We start from the raw sequence: 18197 nt of genomic DNA, 5'->3' as shown, positions 1-18197 counted from the left end.
TTGTGACTTTTATATATTTAATCACTAGTGTTCAGTTTGTTATTAGAGGTGTAATTGGGGGCCGGTGAGGTGGCACTAGAGGTAAGGTGTCTGCCTTGCAAGCGCTAACCAAGGAAGGACCATGGTTCAATCCCCCGGTGTCCCATATGGTCCCCCCCCAGCCAGGGGCAATTTCTGAGCACTTAGCCAGGAGTAACCCCTGAGCATCAAACGGCTGTGGCTCCAAAAAATAAAAAAAAATGAGGTGTAATTGACGATTGCAACTTGTGTTAGGGATATGTTAAGTCATAACTCAGCAAAAGAGCACTTGGTTTGCATGTATAAGGCTCTGAGTGCACGCATACACACACATACACACACACACACACACACAGCACTTGCTTTGCATGTATAAGGCTCTGAGTGTACACACACACACAACACATTTTTTTTGGTGTGTGTGTGTGGTTTTTGGGTCACACCCGGCAGTGCTCAGGGGTTACTCCTGGCTCCATGCTCAGAAATTGCTCCTGGCAGGCACGGGGGACCATATGGGACGCCGGGATTCAAACCGATGACCTTCTGCAAGAAAGGCAAATGCCTTACCTCCATGCTATCTCTCCGGCCCAGAACAACACATTTTTTATTTGATGATATTGTATTTTTAGGATACTTACCCAGTCACTTTTCATAAATTCATAAATTTCATAAATTCAAGACTGGTCTGTGATGCACACTTGAAGTGAAAATAAAAAGGAGTGATTGGTTGATATTAACAAATCTTTCTTCACTTGGCAGGTGTGGGATTATGAAACTGGAGATTTTGAACGAACTCTTAAGGGCCATACAGACTCTGTACAGGATATTTCATTTGACCACAGTGGCAAACTTCTGGCTTCCTGTTCTGCAGATATGACTATTAAACTATGGGATTTTCAGGGCTTTGAATGCATCAGAACCATGCATGGTAAGGAATAGAGGGTTATATTTTGCTGATTGATTTTTTTTGTTTGTTTGTTTTGATTTTTGGGTCACACCTGGCAGCGCTCAGGGGTTTCTCTTGGCTCTACACTCAGAAATCACTCCTGGCAGGCACAGAGGGACCATATGGGATGCCGGAATTCGAACCACTGTGCTTCTGCGAGCAAGGCAAAAAATGCCTTACCTCCATGCTATCTCTCCGGCGCCTGCTGATTGATTTCTAATCTACAGGTTCCTTGCATTCTGTTGGGGTAGTGGAGGGAATGACTTTTGGTGGTGTTGATTTTTTGGTTTGGTTAGTTTCTGGGCCACAGCATACTCCTGGTTCTGCACTCAGGAGAATTCAGTCACTTCTGGCAGGACTTAGGGACAATATGGGATGCCAGAGTATCGAACCCTCGTCGACCGGTGGCCTACCTGCTGAACTATCTCTCTTCTGACCCCATTAACTCTTTTATCCCTATCCTTTTCTTAGGTGCCAGGGAGGGATGAATTCAGAACCCTGTAAGGCATACACTCTACTACTGTTCCTTATCCGTATATTGGAGAGGTATATGATGTAGACAGTACATAAATAATTCGTGTTAGTTGAGAGTTCTTTCTTTACCAAGATATAAGAATCTCTTAATGCCGGGCCGGAGCGATAGCACAGTGGTAGGGTGTTTGCTTTGCATGTGGCTGCCCAGGATGAACCTGGGTTCGATCCCTGGTATCCCATATGGCCTCTCGAACTAGGAGCAATTTCTGATGCATGGCTAGGAATAATTCCTGAGCGTCACTGGGTGTGGCCCAAAAAAAAAAACAAACAAAAAGGAATCTCTTAATGCCTACATGAAATATTTTCCACAAATTATTTTGGGTGTGAGGGACCAGAGCACTAGCACAGCAGCAGGGCATTTGCCTTGCAAGTGCCTGGCCTGGGACAAACTCAGGTTCGGTTCCTGGCATCTCATATGGTCCCCCAAGCCTACCAGGAATTATTTCTGAGTGCAGAGCCAGAAGGAGCCCCTGAGCGCCACCAGGTGTGGCCCCAAAACCAAACCAAATAAACAAGCAAACATACTTACGGGTATGGAAAATTACTAGAACATCTCTTTGAGAGAAAGAAAAATTGGATTTTTTAATTTTTTACGATTAAAGAAATAGATCTATAGAAAGCAATTACAGGGGACAGCAATAACACAACAGGTAGGGTATTTACCTTGTACACAGCTTACCTGCATTTGATCCCTAATGTCCCATATGATGCCCAAACCCTGCCAGGAGTAATTTCTGAACACAGAGCCAGGAGTAATCTGAGCACTGCCTGGTGTGGCAAAATAAATAAAAGGCAATTACAGTAAAAACTAGAACCAGGGTTTCCTTGCTCACCTCTGGGGAACCTCACATGGTGGTACTCAGCGGTTACTGTGGTTCTGCTCTCAACATTTCATTTTTAGAGGTGCTCAGGGTACTGTTATAATGCCAAGGATTTAACCCAGGTGGGTATGTGCGAGGCAATTGCCCTACCTGCTGTACTATTTATTGCTCCAGCCCCAATCCTTACTTAGCTTGTAATGTGCCACACACTATAGTCTTACTGTTGTTTCCCTCATCACATCCTAGGTACTATGCCTTGGAGCAAGTCAACTTAATGGATTTGATCCCCACCCACCCACCCACCCTGGGTTTTTGGGTCACACCCGGCAGCGCTCAGAGGTTACTCCTAGCTCTACGCTCAGAAAACGCTCCTGGCAAGCTCGGGGAATCATAAGGGATGCCGGGATTCGAACCACCTTCCTTCTGCATGCAAGGCAAATGACTTTCCTCCATGCTCTCTCTCTCCAGCTCCAGAGCATGAGCTTTGGAATCAGTTACCAGGGTTCAGATTTCTTTTATCTTTACTTATGGCACAAGAAAATTTTAACTTCTTTGATCTGTAACATAGGTATAATAATACCTAAACCATAGCGTTATTATGAGGATAAAATGAGATCATATAGATTGTATTTAGTTTAGTGCATAGCTAGCACATAGAAGTTACTTGCTAACGAATTGTGTTTCTTTAAATATGATGAAACTTGAAAATGTTTAGATTTTTTTTTTTGGGGCCACACCCGGTAACGCTCAGGGGTTACTCCTGGCTATGTGCTCAGAAGTTGCTCCTGGCTTGGGGGACCATATGGGACACCGGGGAATCGAACCGCGGTCCGTCCAAGGCTAGCGCAGGCAAGGCAGGCACCTTACTTTTAGTGCCACCGCCCGGCCCGAAAATGTTTAGATTTTATATATAATATACTAAAATGCTAACCAGTGGTGTTAGGGTGCAAGTAACATGATTACATAAAGGTTATGTTTAAGGCATAATATAAAGGTTCTGTTTCCCTGCCTCCAAAAAATTAGTTGTATTTGAGAAACTTAGCAATTAGAGGCATCTATTGAATTTATATAAAAATCAAATATTCATTTACATAACCTAGCTCTAGGAAACACTGAAAAGTTGTTTCTCTGATTTGAAATAAGTTCTAAAGACTGGAATGTGACTCATGTTCAAGCTCCTGTGTTCAATCCCCGGTATCATCTGGTCCCTAAAAAGTAGTGGGTATGGCCCTTAGTTTAAAAAATTGGTAAAGGGGCCTGGAGTGATATAATACAGCAGGTAGGGCAATTGCTTTGCACATGTTGACTCAGGTTTGATCTCCAGCATGCCCAACCTCATCAGGAATAATTGTACTGAGTGCAGAGCCAGGAGTAACCCCTGAGCACTGCTGGTAGTGGCCCAACAAACAGACATAAATCCCACAGCAGGTTGGGCATTTTATCTTACATGTGGCCAACCTGGGTTTGATCTCTTGTATCTCATTTGGTTCCCTGAGCGTTGCCAGGAATAGTTCCTGATTGCAGAGCCAGGAGTAAGCCCTGAGCATTGGCAGATGTGGCTCATGACGAAAAAAAAAAATCAGTAGGTGACTAGAGCAATAATATTAAGGGTAGAGCATTTGCTTTACTCGGGCCTACCCTGACCCACCCAGCACTGTCAGGTGTGGCCAGAAACACAAATCAATTAGAGGAACATCCACACCCAGTGCTGCTCAGGGATCACTTCTGGTCAGACTCGGGGCCATTTTGGGTGCCAGGGATCAAACTCCATTTGGCTACTTATAAGGCAGATAGATGTTCTATATCCTCTACTACCATAAAATTTTTTGTTGTTTCTTGGGGCCCTTAGTGGTGCTCAGAATTTAACTCCTGGCTTTTCACTCAGGGATCATACTAAGTGGGCTGGGGTAGAGCATCATATGGGATGCTAGGAATCAAACCCGGGCTCACCATGTCTAAGGCAAATATCGTACCAGCCCATTAAATTTCATTGCTGGAGAGAGTACAGTGGGCTCATATACTTGCTTTGCTTGCAGGAGGCTTGAGATCATCATGACACTTCATAGTCTTCTAAACACTAATCTGAAAGCAGACCCTGAGCACTGCTGAAAGAAACCCCAAAATAACAATCATTTTCAGCTATTTAAGTAGCTGAAATATTTTTTAAAAACTAGTTAAACTTTCAGTATTCCTATCAATTCTGTTTAACATAGTAAAATTTGTTTTTAAATTTATTTAAAGAAAATGTATCACATATCTGACATAATAGATCATGATATATTTGCTTCCAGATGAGTGAAAGCAAAATTATTGGGGAAAAAATAAAATGTAAAAGAAGAGAAAAAAAGAAAAAGTACAGTAGCAAACAAATTTGTGAAAATTACTATATCTCAAACCAAGTCATTAATACAATGGCAGAAGATTTAGTGTTAAGTTGGGATGTTCCTTTAGGGATGACAGTATCAAACAAATGAAGTTGTAAAGAAATTCAAACCACTATTACTGATATTATGAGTTTTAGGGGCAAGTACTCTGCTGCCAGGCTTCCTGATAGAAGGAAGATATATTGGGGGGGGGTGCCCACACTTGTGGAAAAAACCCTGTGATACACCCCAAAAACTGATATATCTGAAATGTCAGTTGGAGTCTCCATAGGGAATCATTAAGGGTCAGTGATGAGGCAGGGCCATTGAGGTAAAGGTAATTCTGGGTGATAGAGGCAGCAAGCATGGCTTTGGCAGGGCAGAGGGTTGGCCTGCTCTCTTCTCCAGAGCTAGCCAATTTTCTGCTGCATGGACTAGGGTAGCCATAGTCTTTCACGGCATGGTTTACAACTTGGTCGAGAAAAAAGGGACTCTAAGGAACTTGCCCAGTTCGAACATGGCAACTTCTGTTTGTGAAGTAGATTTTCTTATGTCTTTTTTTTTTTGGGGGGGGGTCACATCTGGCGGTGCTCAGGGGATACTCCTGGCTGTCTGCTCAGAAATAGCTCCTGGCAGGCACGGGGGACCATATGGGACACCGGGATTCGAACCAACCACCTTTGGTCCTGGATCGGCTGCTTGCAAGACAAAAACCGCTGTGCTATCTCTCCGGGCCCGATTTTCTTATGTCTTAGACTCTGTAAACCTTGAAAAACTTAGTTTTTTTGGTATTAAAGATTCTTTAGAGGCCAGATAGATAGTACTGAGGTATAGGGCGTTTGCCTTGCAAGCAGCCGATCCAGGATGGATGGTGGTTCGAATCTCAGCTTCCCATATAGTCCCCTGTGCCTGCCAAGAGTGATTTCTGAGTATAGAGCCAGGAGTAGGAGTAATCCCTGAGCACTGCCGGGTGTGACCCCCCCCCCCAAAAAAAAGATTCTTTAATGTATTCAAGTGTTAAATATAATAATACATTGAAAATATATCAAAGGTTAATGATGCCCTGTGGTGTTCCTTTTTTATTTGATGTAGGGGGGTGCATTGAACCACAGTTCGTCCTAGGTTAGCACGTGCAAAGCAGACACCCTATTGCTTGCACCACCGTTCCAGCCCTTTATTTGATTTCTTTGAGGGAGCCTAGAGCATTAACCCGACAGTTCAATACTAAGGACCAGTGATACTGTGCTGCTTATACCCTGTGTGTCAGAGAGTTATGGAGAGGCATGTTGTGCCAATTGTGAAATTCAGGATTTCATGAGTACAAGATGTGTTTTTCAGCTCTTTGAAAATATCTCCCAGGCTTTTAAAACTGGTTTTAAAACAGTTAACAGGTTGAATATGGGGAAACTTTGGGAACCATACAGTTTCAGAATTTTAATCTTGGACTCTGACCTGCGAGTGAGTTGGTACAGTGGGTAAGACATTTTTGCCTTGCATACAGCTGATTCTGGTTCAGTCTCAGCACCCTATATTGTCCAGCCAGGAGTAATTTTGAATGTAGAGCCAGGAGCAACCACTGATCACTGCTGGGTGTACGTCTCATCTTCTCCCACCCCACCCCCCCAGAAAAGGAAGAAGAAAAAATTCTAAATTAATTTTTTAAAAATGTAAGCCTGAGACCCCTACATTCAAAGCATTTTCTCCAGCCTTTTGAGTCTTCAACTCTTGTCACAAATAGGAATTTAGACATACAACTTTTTGGTAAATCTAGTTTTTGTTTTCTCTTTGGTACCTCATAGATGCAGGTCCTCTACCAATATCTAAGTACCTTATAAATGTATATACATCCTAGTGAGTGAATATAAAGGTGACATGAAGATTGAAATCCCATGATTAAATCTTACTGTAAATTGGGGCTGGAGAGATGGAAGTAAGTTGTTTGCCTTGCATGCAGAAGGACAGTGGTTCGAATCCCGGCATCCCATATGGTCCCCTGAGCCTGCCAGGAGCGATTTCTGAGCATAGAGCCAGGAATAACCCCTGAGCACTGCCAGGTGCGACCCAAAAACCAAAAAAAAAAAAAAAAAACCCTTACTGTACATTGAGATTTAGTTGCTCTTAGTGGTATATTACTTAAATACCTTATGTGTTTTGTTTTGTTTTTTAAGGCCATGATCACAATGTTTCTTCAGTAGCCATCATGCCCAATGGAGATCATATAGTGTCTGCCTCAAGGGATAAAACTATAAAAATGTGGGAAGTACAGACTGGGTAAGTAGATTTAGTTGAAAAGGTGTTAGTAGGGAAATAATAAAAAAAATCAAAATTATATTTTGGTGTTGCCCACAGTGCTCATTGTATTTTATAAGTTTTGATTCCTGGATGTCTCCTAAAAAAATGAAAACAGGAATAAGAAAAATTCGTATGTCCTTAAGAATCATTTTCTTTGTGATGGCTTATTTTGTGTGTGTGTGTGTGTGTGTGTGTGTGTTTTTTATCTATTTTGGTTTTTTTTTAGGGGGGTGGGGAGGCACAGGAGCTGGCTCTGTGCTCAGGAATTACTCCTAGCAGGCTGGGGGTACCATATGGGATACTGGGTATGAACACTAGTCAGCCATGAGCAAGGCATAAATGCCCTATCCATTGTGCTATTGCTCTGGCTCCTGTAGTCTTCATTTAGGTGATATTCATGAGTTGATGTAAAATGTCAATTGTATGCCTCAAGGCCTCATTTAAATGTGCTTAAAATTACACATGATTGTTAGATTGGTTTTACTAATAGGAAGAAAACATGCTTTATCCCCAGTATTTTTATCTTCTAGAATCTAGATTTTGTTGGTTAGTTTCTTAAAGATACTCCTGTCAGCCATTGTTTTGGAACACACCTGTTGATGCTCAGGGTTATTTCTGGCTCTGCACTCATGAGTTACTTCTGGTGGTGCTTGTGAAAGCATATGAGATGCTGGGGATTGAACCTGGGTCAGCTGCATGCAAGGCAAGTGCCCTGCCTGCTAAGTATCACTCTGGCTCTGTCATGATTTTATTATTATATTTCCAGTTTGTCTTTGATTGACTAGGAATTTATATTCTGGTAGCCAGAATGTATAATTTGTTGAACTCAGATACCATTCTTTTTTTGGTTTTTGGGCCACACCCGGCAATGCTCAGGGGTTACTCCTGGCTATCTGCTCAGAAATAGCTCCTGGCAGGCACGGGGGACCATATGGGACACCAGGATTCGAACCAACCACCTTTGGTCCTGGATCGGCTGCTTGCAAGGCAAATGCCGCTGTGCTATCTCTACGGGCCCCATTCTTTTTTTAGTACACAGCTAGTTGTATTGTTTTGGAAGAAGTGTTCCCATGATTGCTATTCACAGTATAAATTATTACTTATATTGACAGTTACTGTGTGAAGACATTCACAGGTCACAGAGAATGGGTACGTATGGTGCGACCAAATCAGGATGGCACTCTGATAGCAAGCTGTTCCAATGACCAGACCGTTCGTGTGTGGGTTGTAGCAACAAAGGAATGCAAGGCTGAGCTTCGAGAACATGAGCATGTGGTAGAATGCATTTCCTGGGCTCCAGAAAGCTCGTATTCTTCCATCTCTGAAGCAACGGGATCGGAGGTAATGTTATTTATATGTCACTTCGTGATTCTTAAACTGTCAATGTACAACTCAGATATTTTTTGATAATTTAGGTCCATTTATGCATTTTAAAATCTACTTAGAGGGTTGGACTGATAGCACAGCAGTTAGGCATTTGCTCTGCACTTGGCCAACCCAGGACGAACCTGGGTTTGATTCTCGGCATCCCATACAGTTCCCGTAGGCCTGCCAGGAGCGATTTCTGAGCACAGAGCTAGAGTAACCCCTGAGTGCCTCTGAGAGTGGCCCAAAAACCAAAAATAAAATAAAATAATTTTAAAAAATACATATACAGAGCTGGAGTGGTGGTAGTTAAGTGGGTAGGGTCTAAATTTGATCCCTGCCATCCCGTTTGATTCCCTAAACACCTGGTATGGGACACACATATCCACACACGCACACACGAGCTACCACCAAATTCTAGCAACTATTATTTCTGTGTGAGATGATATTCAAATTTTTGAAAAACAAAAACAGTTCAGTTATGTAATGTTTAATGTTTAGTTTTCATGGCAGCTCTTTTGTTTTTTATCACCAGTCTTATTTTTATAAATGAAATTTGTACTGAAATCCCAATTCTCAATTTGAGTTTCAAAACATTGTATTACTTCCCTCTTAGTGGTGATTATTTGCCATACATAAGTTTGATACTACTTGGTCTATATAGGGCAGAATTAGTATTTTTTTAATTCTTGATTACTGAAGTCCTAACCCACAGGAATTTTTGTTGTTGTTGTTGTTGTTACTGAAACTGAGTTGGGCCCGGAGAGATAGCACAGCGGCATTTGCCTTGCAATCAGCCGATCCAGGACCTAAGGTGGTTGGTTCGAATCCCGGTGTCCCATATGATCCCCCGTGCCTGCCAGGAGCTATTTCTGAGCAGACAGCCAGGAGTAACCCCTGAGCACCGCCGGGTGTGGGGCCCCCCCCCCAAAAAAAAGAAACTGAGTCAACTGAAGTAAAGATTCTCTATTTTGGTGTTTTCTATGTCCTGGGGCTGAAGCACAACAGGTAGAACACTTATCTAGCACACATCCTGGCCCTGGTTCGATCTCAGGCATCCCATATTGTCTCCTGAGCACCACCAGGAATAATAGGCATTTGGTAAAATGAGGATGAATTATATCATATTATGAGTTAATGCATAAGATAATTTCTTAGAAATGTACCTACCACAGGACTGAGGAATGACATGAATAGAAAAAATAAGATGACTAAATTCTAGAAATCTAATATTCTAGTATGATGACTATAGTTTAAAATTTTGTATTACGGGGGGCTGGAGCGATATCGCAGCAGTAGGGCCTTTGCCTTTCATGCAGCTCATCCAGGACTTCAGTTCAATCCCTGGCATCCTATATAGTGCCCCAAGCCAGGAACGATTTCTGAGCACATAGCCAGGAGTAACCCCTGAGCGACACTGGGTATAGCCCAAAGACCCCCCCCCCCAAAAAAAAAAAAAAAGAAGAAAAGAAGAATTTTGTATTACTGGACTGAATAGATTGTACAAGGATAGGGTGTTTGCCTTGCATGTGGCTGACCCATATTTGATCCTCAGCATCCCATGTGGTTCTCTGAGCATCTCCAAGAATTAATTCCTGAGTGCGGAGCCACAAGTAACCTCTGAGTATCACCAGGTGTAGCAACAACAAATAAATAACATTTCCTATTCTGTAAAATTTGCTCAGTGTTATCACCCAGCCATGTCAAGGGGGCGGGCAAAGCAATAGGCATGTGGCAATAGATGTGTTGATTAACTTGATTACGGTGATCATTTTCCAGTTTCTACTTAATTCAAAACACATAGGTTGGTTTTCCTTAAATAACAGCTTTCATTTGTTTAAAATTACATTTATTAGATTTGAAAAACTTTGTTTTTTTTCTTACAGACTAAAAAAAGTGGCAAGCCCGGACCATTCTTACTGTCAGGATCCAGAGACAAGACTATTAAGATGTGGGATGTCAGTACTGGCGTGTGCCTTATGACTCTTGTAAGTTGGCATTATTTTGCAATATTTTTGTATCTTTATTGAGCTTACACATCGAAGTTTAATGCCTAATGATATTTTATTAAGCAATAACTATTCCAGACTCTAATATTTTCATAAGGACTTTTTTCTTCAACTGTTTCAATCCCATTGTTATTGTGATATAGGTCCACTGTGCAGCACCAGAAGGAATCCTTGAGCACAGAGTCAAGAGAAAGCCCTAATCACTGTGATTTTCTTTTTTTTTTTTTTTTTTTGGGGGGGGGGGGTTGGGTTTTTTTGGGCCACACCCGGCAGTGCTCAGGGGTTATTCCTGGCTGTCTGCTCAGAAATAGCTCCTGGCAGGCACAGGGGACCATATGGGACACCGGGATTCGAACCAACTACCTTTGGTCCTGGATTGGCTGTTTGCAAGGCAAACGCCGCTGTGCTATCTCTCCGGGCCCACCACTGCGATTTTCAAAGCCATTCCATTTTAGTTAGGTTTGCTTGGCTTGTTTTTTACCTTTTGAAAGTATTGGTACTGGGGCTGGAGAGATAGCACAGTGGTAGGGTGTTTGCCTTGTAAGGACAGATCCAGGTTCGATCAGCGGCATCCTATATGGTCCCCCAAGTCTGCCAGGTGTGCAAAGCCAGTAGTAACTCCTAAGCGCTGCCAAGTATGGCCCCCAAAAATGACAAAAATGTATTGGTACTATAGGTTTTTGACTTGGAGATCCTGTTTCATTGAGGATATATAAATACTAGTATAGGGTTATGATCATTCTTACTTGACTTTAAAGAGTGATATGGGGGTTCAGGGCGGTGAAGCAAGCAATAGGGCGTTTGCCTTGCACGCGCTAACCTAAGATGGACTGTGGTTCGATCCCCCGGGTGTCCCATACAGTCCCTCAAGCCAGGAGTGGTTTCTGAATGCATAGCCAGGAGTAATCATTGATTAATAATCACTAGGTGTGGCCCAAAAACCAAAAGAAAAAGGTTATATGGGGATTGACCTAAAGACATATATTGAGTAATTTTTTGTTTGGTTTTTGGGTCACACCCGGCAGCACTCGGGTTACTCCTGGCTCTACACTCAGAAATCGCTCCTGGCAGGCTCAGGGAACCATATGGAACCATATGGGATGCCGGGATTCAAACCACGTCCTTCTGCATGCAAGGCAAAACGCCTTACCTTCCATGCTTCTCTCCGGCCCCGAGTAATTTTTTGTTATTTGATGAATATACGGCTAACAAATCTACCACTACCACCCCAAATAATAATAATAGTTTAGAAAATATAGTAGTTGGATTCTTTCCTGAGTTCAAATATACTACATTGTAATTAGAAATCAATCAAGCCAGAAATTCAATACAAGTGTAAAATTCTTGCCTTTTGTGCCTTCTTGTCCCGGTTTAATTCTGGAACAGTATAGGCTCCCCCATGCATCACCAAGCGTGTGCTTCATTAACAGAGAGTCAGGAATGAGCCCTGAGCACTGCTGGGTGTAGCCCAAAAAACTGTTAAAAGAAAAAGGAAAGAAATGAATATCTACATTTAGAATCATCAAGAATGGTGTAGGGCGCGATGGCGAACCTATGGCACACGTGCCACATAGTTTTTAGATACTAAAATCTTGTTATTAAGGTTTAATATGCTGGCACTTTTGAGGAAATTCTTTGGTTTTGTGCAGCAGTTTGGGCACTCAGGCTCAAAAAGGTTAGCCATCACTGGTAGGGAGATAGCTTAAAATTTGAGTACTTGCATGGTATGTTTGAAGCCCTGAGTTTGATTCTGAGCACCTCTGGGTATTGTTTGGTACCTGTTTTTAAAAAAAATTAAATCATGTAGCTGGAGAGATTGTACAGCAGATGAGGGATATATCTGGGCCAGTGCTTCTCAATTATTTTCTGTCATGACCCCCTAGGAAGAAGAAAACATTTTTCGCGCCACCTGTGCGACTGTAAATAGTATCGTTATTAAAAAAAACTTTGGGAGGGGAGGGCACAGGGAGGAGGGCGGGCAGATGTCTGGCTTCTGGTTCTCTGCCGAATCATTTCTTGATCTGCAGGCTAGCTCTAGCTAACATGGGGTTGGGGAGATCCCAGGCTAAAGGCCTTCTCCCTAGCTTGGGAGTGCTGGGAGCCTTGGCTTCAGTCTTCAGGCCTTCCCTGGGTGCCAGCCCAAGCGACCAGAAAGGTGGGTCCCTAGCTTGGGGAGTGCTAGGAGTTGCTGGGTTGTGCTAAGGCAGTCACTGGCAACTTCTCACCAGTCTCCATTTTCAAAACCTCGGGGGCACTAGCACAGTGTATATTAATAGTATTCCCTGTCATTAAGGTATGTTTTGTATATGCAGAATGTCCATCTTGTATTCTCCCCTTTCCCACACTCCTACAAGCTCATTTTTTATTAACTCCCTCTCCCCCAACCATCATTACCCCACATTTACCCTTTTTACAGACCAAAGTGGTGCACTGGGTTTAACACCACCCAACTATTTCAAAAGACATAAATACATATGTATTTCCTTAACAGCTATAACTCCTAATAAATATTCTCTTATGCAGTGACGATTTTCCCCACTTTTTTCTGTTCTTCTCTTTGTGAGCTGTTCAATAAGGAATTCTGGTAAAAGAGTCCCTCAGTTTATTGCTTATGTTTGAACCAAGTCACGGGGATTGTTGGACTTGTTCTAGCGGCCCCCATGTCCACCAACTACGCTATGTGGCATTGTTCCTTTTTTGCATAGGCAAGTAAAATGGGAAAAAACTATACATACAAACTAAGTTCTTAAAAAAAAAACTTGGGGGGGGGGGGCCAGGAAGGTGGCACTAGAGGTGTCTGCCTTGCAAGCGCTAGCCTAGGACGGACTGCGGTTCGATCCCCCGGTGTCCCATATGGTCCCCCCAAGCCGGGGTGATTTCTGAGCGCATAGCCAGGAGTAACCCCTGAGCGTCAAACGGGTGTGGCCCAAAAACCAAAAAAAAAAAAAGAAAGAAAAGAAAAGAAAAAAAATACTTGGGGCCGGAGAGATAGCACAGCAGTGTTTGCCTTGCAAGCAGCTAGCCTATCTAGGACCTAAGATGGTTGGTTCGAATAGTTGTCCCATATGGTCCCCAGTGCCTGCCAGGAGCTATTTCTGAGCAGATAACCAGGAGTAATCCCTGAGCACTGCCGGGTGTGGCCCAAAAACAAAACAAAACAAAAGAAACTTTAAGGGGCTGGAGAGATAGCATGGAGAAAAGGCCTTTGCCTTGCATGCAGAAGGAAGGTGGTTCGAATCCCAGCATCCTATATGGTCCCTCGAGCCTGCCAGGAGCAATTTCTGAGCATGGAGCCAGGAGTAGCCCTTGAGCACTGCTGGGTGTGACCCAAAACCAAAAAAAATTTTTTTTACCTGCAAAACAAAAATATATAAAATAATTTGAGTTGATTTTTTTTTATCAGATTAATGGCTACAATGAGCACGTTTTGCAATGCATAGCTTTTTGAAGCAGGGCACAACTCCTCTCAGCTCCAGAGACATACAGAAACAGAAACACAGGGCTTAGCTTGTTAAGACAGTGTTTGCTGAGGTCAAACGCGCCCCCCCCCCCCACCTCGGGCGGCGTGCCCCACTATTTGAGAACCACTGCACTGGGCCAATCTAGATTAGATCTACGCATCCCATATAGAGTGATTCCTAAATGCAAAGTATAAAATTGGAGGCCATAGTGAAACAGGTAGGGTGTTTGCCTTGCACGCAGCCGAGGTTTGATAGTGGCACCCCATAAAGTCCCCTGAGTACTGCTGGGTTACCCAACCTTTTCAGAACACTTATGCTGTCCTTCTCTAGAATAAATCAACCATTAATTTTCCTAGAGGTTTCTGATACCTCTTTTTTCAGTTGAAGCAGGTTCCCAAGGCTTCAGGTACTTTACTACTAACACTAACCTACATCCCAGTCTGACTTTTGTTGAGGCTTTTGTCTCTGGCTTTTATGAGTAGAACACAGATTTGGTGTGGTGGGCTTTAGGAGCCACATGTGACAGTGTTAATGGAACCAAGTGGTTTGGTCAATTCCATGTGAAATTAAACTTGGGCCTCCAGCATGTTTGAACTACCTTTCTGGCCCAGAACAGAGTTGGGGTTTATTTTTTGGTCTCTATTTTTTTTTGTTGTTTTTTTTTTTTGGTTTTTTTTTTTTTTTTTTTTTGGTTTGTTTGTTTTTGGATCACACCCAGCAATGCTCAGGGGTTACTCCTGGTTCTGCACTCAGAAATCGTTCATGGCAGGCACAGGGAACCATATGGGATGCCGGGATTCATCCGTCTTGAATCGACTGTGTGCAAGGCAAGACGCCCTGCTGCTGTGCTATCTCTCCAGCCCCCAGAACAAAGTATTTTATTTTTATTTTTTTAATTATCTTTATGGTTACAAATATGATTGTAGTTGTATGATTATAATCATGTAAAGAACACCCCGCTTCACCAGTGCAAAGATTCCCACCACCAATTTCCCAGATCTCCCTCCTCCCCATCACACTCACACCTGTACTCGAGACAGGCTTTCTATTTCCCTCATTCATTCACATTGTTATGATAGTTTTCAGTGTAGTTATTTCTCTAACTGCACTCATCACTCTATGTGGTGAGCTTCATGGAAATAAGGGTTTGGACTGAGACAGTAAAAGATTAGAAATGAGCTTTGTAGGGCAGTATCAAGGTCACAATACAAGATGGATATTATGCATATATAAACTATATGCATACAATACTATCAATAGGAGACCAAGGAGAAAAAATTTCCAGTGACTGTCCCAACATAAACCAGTGCTAGAATGGCCCGCCCTCCTCCCAAAGCGCATTCCCATTAGTGTAGGGAGAGGTAGGGGGAAAGCTTGATGACCCCTATAGAGTCCACCTGGACCGAGAACAAAGTATTTTAAATAAGAGCAAAGTCAAAAAATACCAGGGCAAATGAAATGATGCTTTGGTTGCTTACACTGTATAAAGATGTAAAAGTATATATGCCCCAGAAAGCTTAAAGTAAACTAAAATTACCTTTATGGGGTCAGAGTGATAACATAGTAGTAGGGCATTAACCTTGCATACAGCTGACCTGAGACTTACCCACGTTTGATCCCCATCATCTCATATGGTTATGATCATTTTACCATATAAAAGTAAATAGTGATATTGCCAAATAAATTTTTCTAGATTGCACTGTCTAGTACAGTTTTCTGCTGTCATGTGTACTATTCGGCCTGGTACTTCTAGCTGCTTGTATCTACTGAGCTATTGAAATGTGACTAGTGCGTCTCAAAGAACTGAATTGTTGATTGTATTTAATTTTAAATAGCCACATCTAGTAACTACCCTATGGACTATCCTGCTCTAAAGTTTTTCCTTTTTGCTTTTGAGCCACACCCAGCAGCGCTCAGGGGTTACTCCTGGCTCTCGCTCCTGGGACCACATGGGATGCTGGGAATCTAACCCAAGCAAACATCCTACCACTGTGCTATCACTCCTGCCCCTAAAGCTTTTTCTTAAATTATTATGTAGATGGATATAGTGTTTTTTAAGAAAATGGTGTGTCATTGGGACAGAGCAATAGCACAGCAGGTAGAGCGATTGTCTTGCACACAGCCGACCCAGGTTCAATCCCAGCATCCCATATGATTCCCCAAGCCTGCCAGGAGTGATTTCTGATTACAATGCCAGTGGGTGTGGCCCAAAAGCACCACCCCCCAAAAAGGAAAAAAAAAATGGGTGTCATATTTTATATACATACTGCTCTATAGCACATTTTGAATGTAGAGCGAATGGAAATGGTTTTATTAGATGCTTTCAGATTGGTTACAGTCTGCCTTGATAAACATCTGTGTTAACTAAATCTGAGCATATTCTTAATTATTTCTTAGGATAAAGTTGCAAAAAAGACAACTGATGGGACAAGATTATAATGAAAGGAACTGGTATATGCCAGAAAATACTTGCATATTCTTTACTTAGAGCCGTAAACATTTTCCTAAAGGTTTGCTAAATAATTTGATTTTTTTAATTTAAAAGTTTTTGGTTTATGGGCCACACCCAGTGGCACTCAGGAGTTATTCCTGACTCAACAACCCCAGTTGTTCCTGGGGCCGGAGAGATAGCATTGCCTTTTATGCAGGAGGTCATCGGTTCGAGCGCCCCATATGGTCCCCTGTGCCTGCCAGGAGCAATTTCTGAGCCTGGAGCCAGGAATAACCCTTGAGCACTGCGGGTGTGACCCAAAAACCACACACACACACACACACACACACACACACACACACACACACACACACCTGGAGCCAGGAATAACCCTTGAGCACTGCGGGTGTGACCCAAAAACCACACACACACACACACACACACACACACACACACACACACACACACACACACACACACACACACACACACACACACACACACAAGTTCCTGGCAAGCTCAGGGAACCATATGGGATGCTGGGGATTGAACCTGGGTTCGTCCAGTGTCATCGGCATGCAAAGCAAACACCCTACTGCTGTTATCACTCTGGCCCTGTTAAATAATTTGAGAGTTACTTTTGTGTATCATGATACTGACCCCAAATATTTTAACATATATCTCTAAAAGAATAAAGCTATTCTAGCATATAAATTATCGCACCCAAAGGCCAAAGCAACAGTAAAGTATTTAATGCATTTACCTTGCATGCCACCAATATCATTTTGATCCCTAGTACCACATATGTCCTCTTGGATACCATCAGGTGTTGCTCAAAAAAAAATACAACAAAATAAGAAAAAAAAAATCACACTCATTTAATGTTAGGAGCCAGAAAAATGACTGAGTAGCACATGTTTTGAATGTTGGAGGCTCAGATTCAAGCCCCAGCACTATATGCTCTTCCATGTATAAAAGGATAAATAAAAGGTATTTAATGCTAACATACTACACACTCAATTTTTTTTCGCAATTATTCTAGTAGTCCTATATAACTTTATTTTAGTCAGATATGGCCCAATGAGATTTCATTTAGGAGCCAATAAGCTTCTCAGTACATTTACTGATTATCTCTTACTCTCCAATTCCTTTAATCTGAAAGAATTCCATAGTTTATCATTTCTTTGGCATTGGTATATTTTGGGTAACAATTTACTATTTTTACAGATACTAAATTATTTTATAGTTTCTCTTGGGCTGAAGAGATAGCTCAAAGCATATACACTTTGTAATGGGGAGGCCTTGGATATTCTGTATTGCAGAGTCTCATCAGGATGAACTTCTGAATACCAGTCAGGGAGCACCACTGACTGGTGCCAAACTAAAAATACGTAAATAAAATAGTTTACCTTTTAATAATTAAAATACTTTTTTTTTATTTTTAAGGTGGGTCATGATAACTGGGTACGTGGAGTTCTGTTCCATTCTGGGGGAAAATTTATTTTGAGTTGTGCTGATGACAAGACCCTGCGTGTATGGGATTATAAGAACAAGCGATGCATGAAGACCCTCAATGCGCATGAACACTTTGTTACCTCCTTGGGTATGTATAAGTTCGGGAAATTTCTGTTACCAGATATGATAGTTTTAAGTAATTATGAACTTTTCCAGGTAAGAAATAGAAATAATCAGGTGCTTTTAGATTAACACATAAAGAAGGCTTAATTTAAATTTTTGAGCTTGTATTATTTTTTTGTTGTTTGGGTTTTGAGGCGGTGTTTTTGTTTGTTTGCTTGGTTTTGGTACACCTAGTGGTACACGGGATTACTCCTGACTGCACTTAGGAATTACTCCTGATGGTGCTCATGGATCATATGGAATGGCAAGAATCAAATCCAGGTCAGCTGTGTGCAAGACAAACGCCCACCCACTTTATTGCTTCAGTCCTTACTACCAT

At 42.2% G+C, this 18197-nt stretch overlaps 1 protein-coding gene across 1 annotated transcript in view; it reads left to right on the top strand.

The window, feature by feature from the left end:
- PAFAH1B1 (platelet activating factor acetylhydrolase 1b regulatory subunit 1) overlaps nt 1–18197 on the top strand; it is a 54517-nt gene that overhangs the window by 32981 nt on the left and 3339 nt on the right. Inside the window, exons 6-10 of the mRNA XM_049782528.1 lie at nt 778–946; nt 6851–6953; nt 8087–8315; nt 10226–10327; nt 17687–17843. Coding sequence (XP_049638485.1) covers nt 778–946; nt 6851–6953; nt 8087–8315; nt 10226–10327; nt 17687–17843 — 760 coding nt within the window. The remainder of the gene's footprint in view (nt 1–777; nt 947–6850; nt 6954–8086; nt 8316–10225; nt 10328–17686; nt 17844–18197) is intronic.

Source organism: Suncus etruscus, chromosome 1 (genome assembly GCF_024139225.1).
Source record: "Suncus etruscus isolate mSunEtr1 chromosome 1, mSunEtr1.pri.cur, whole genome shotgun sequence".
Taxonomy (NCBI): domain Eukaryota; kingdom Metazoa; phylum Chordata; class Mammalia; order Eulipotyphla; family Soricidae; genus Suncus; species Suncus etruscus.
Note: the sequence above shows the minus strand (reverse complement) of the source record. Positions and strands in the feature narration are given on the sequence as shown.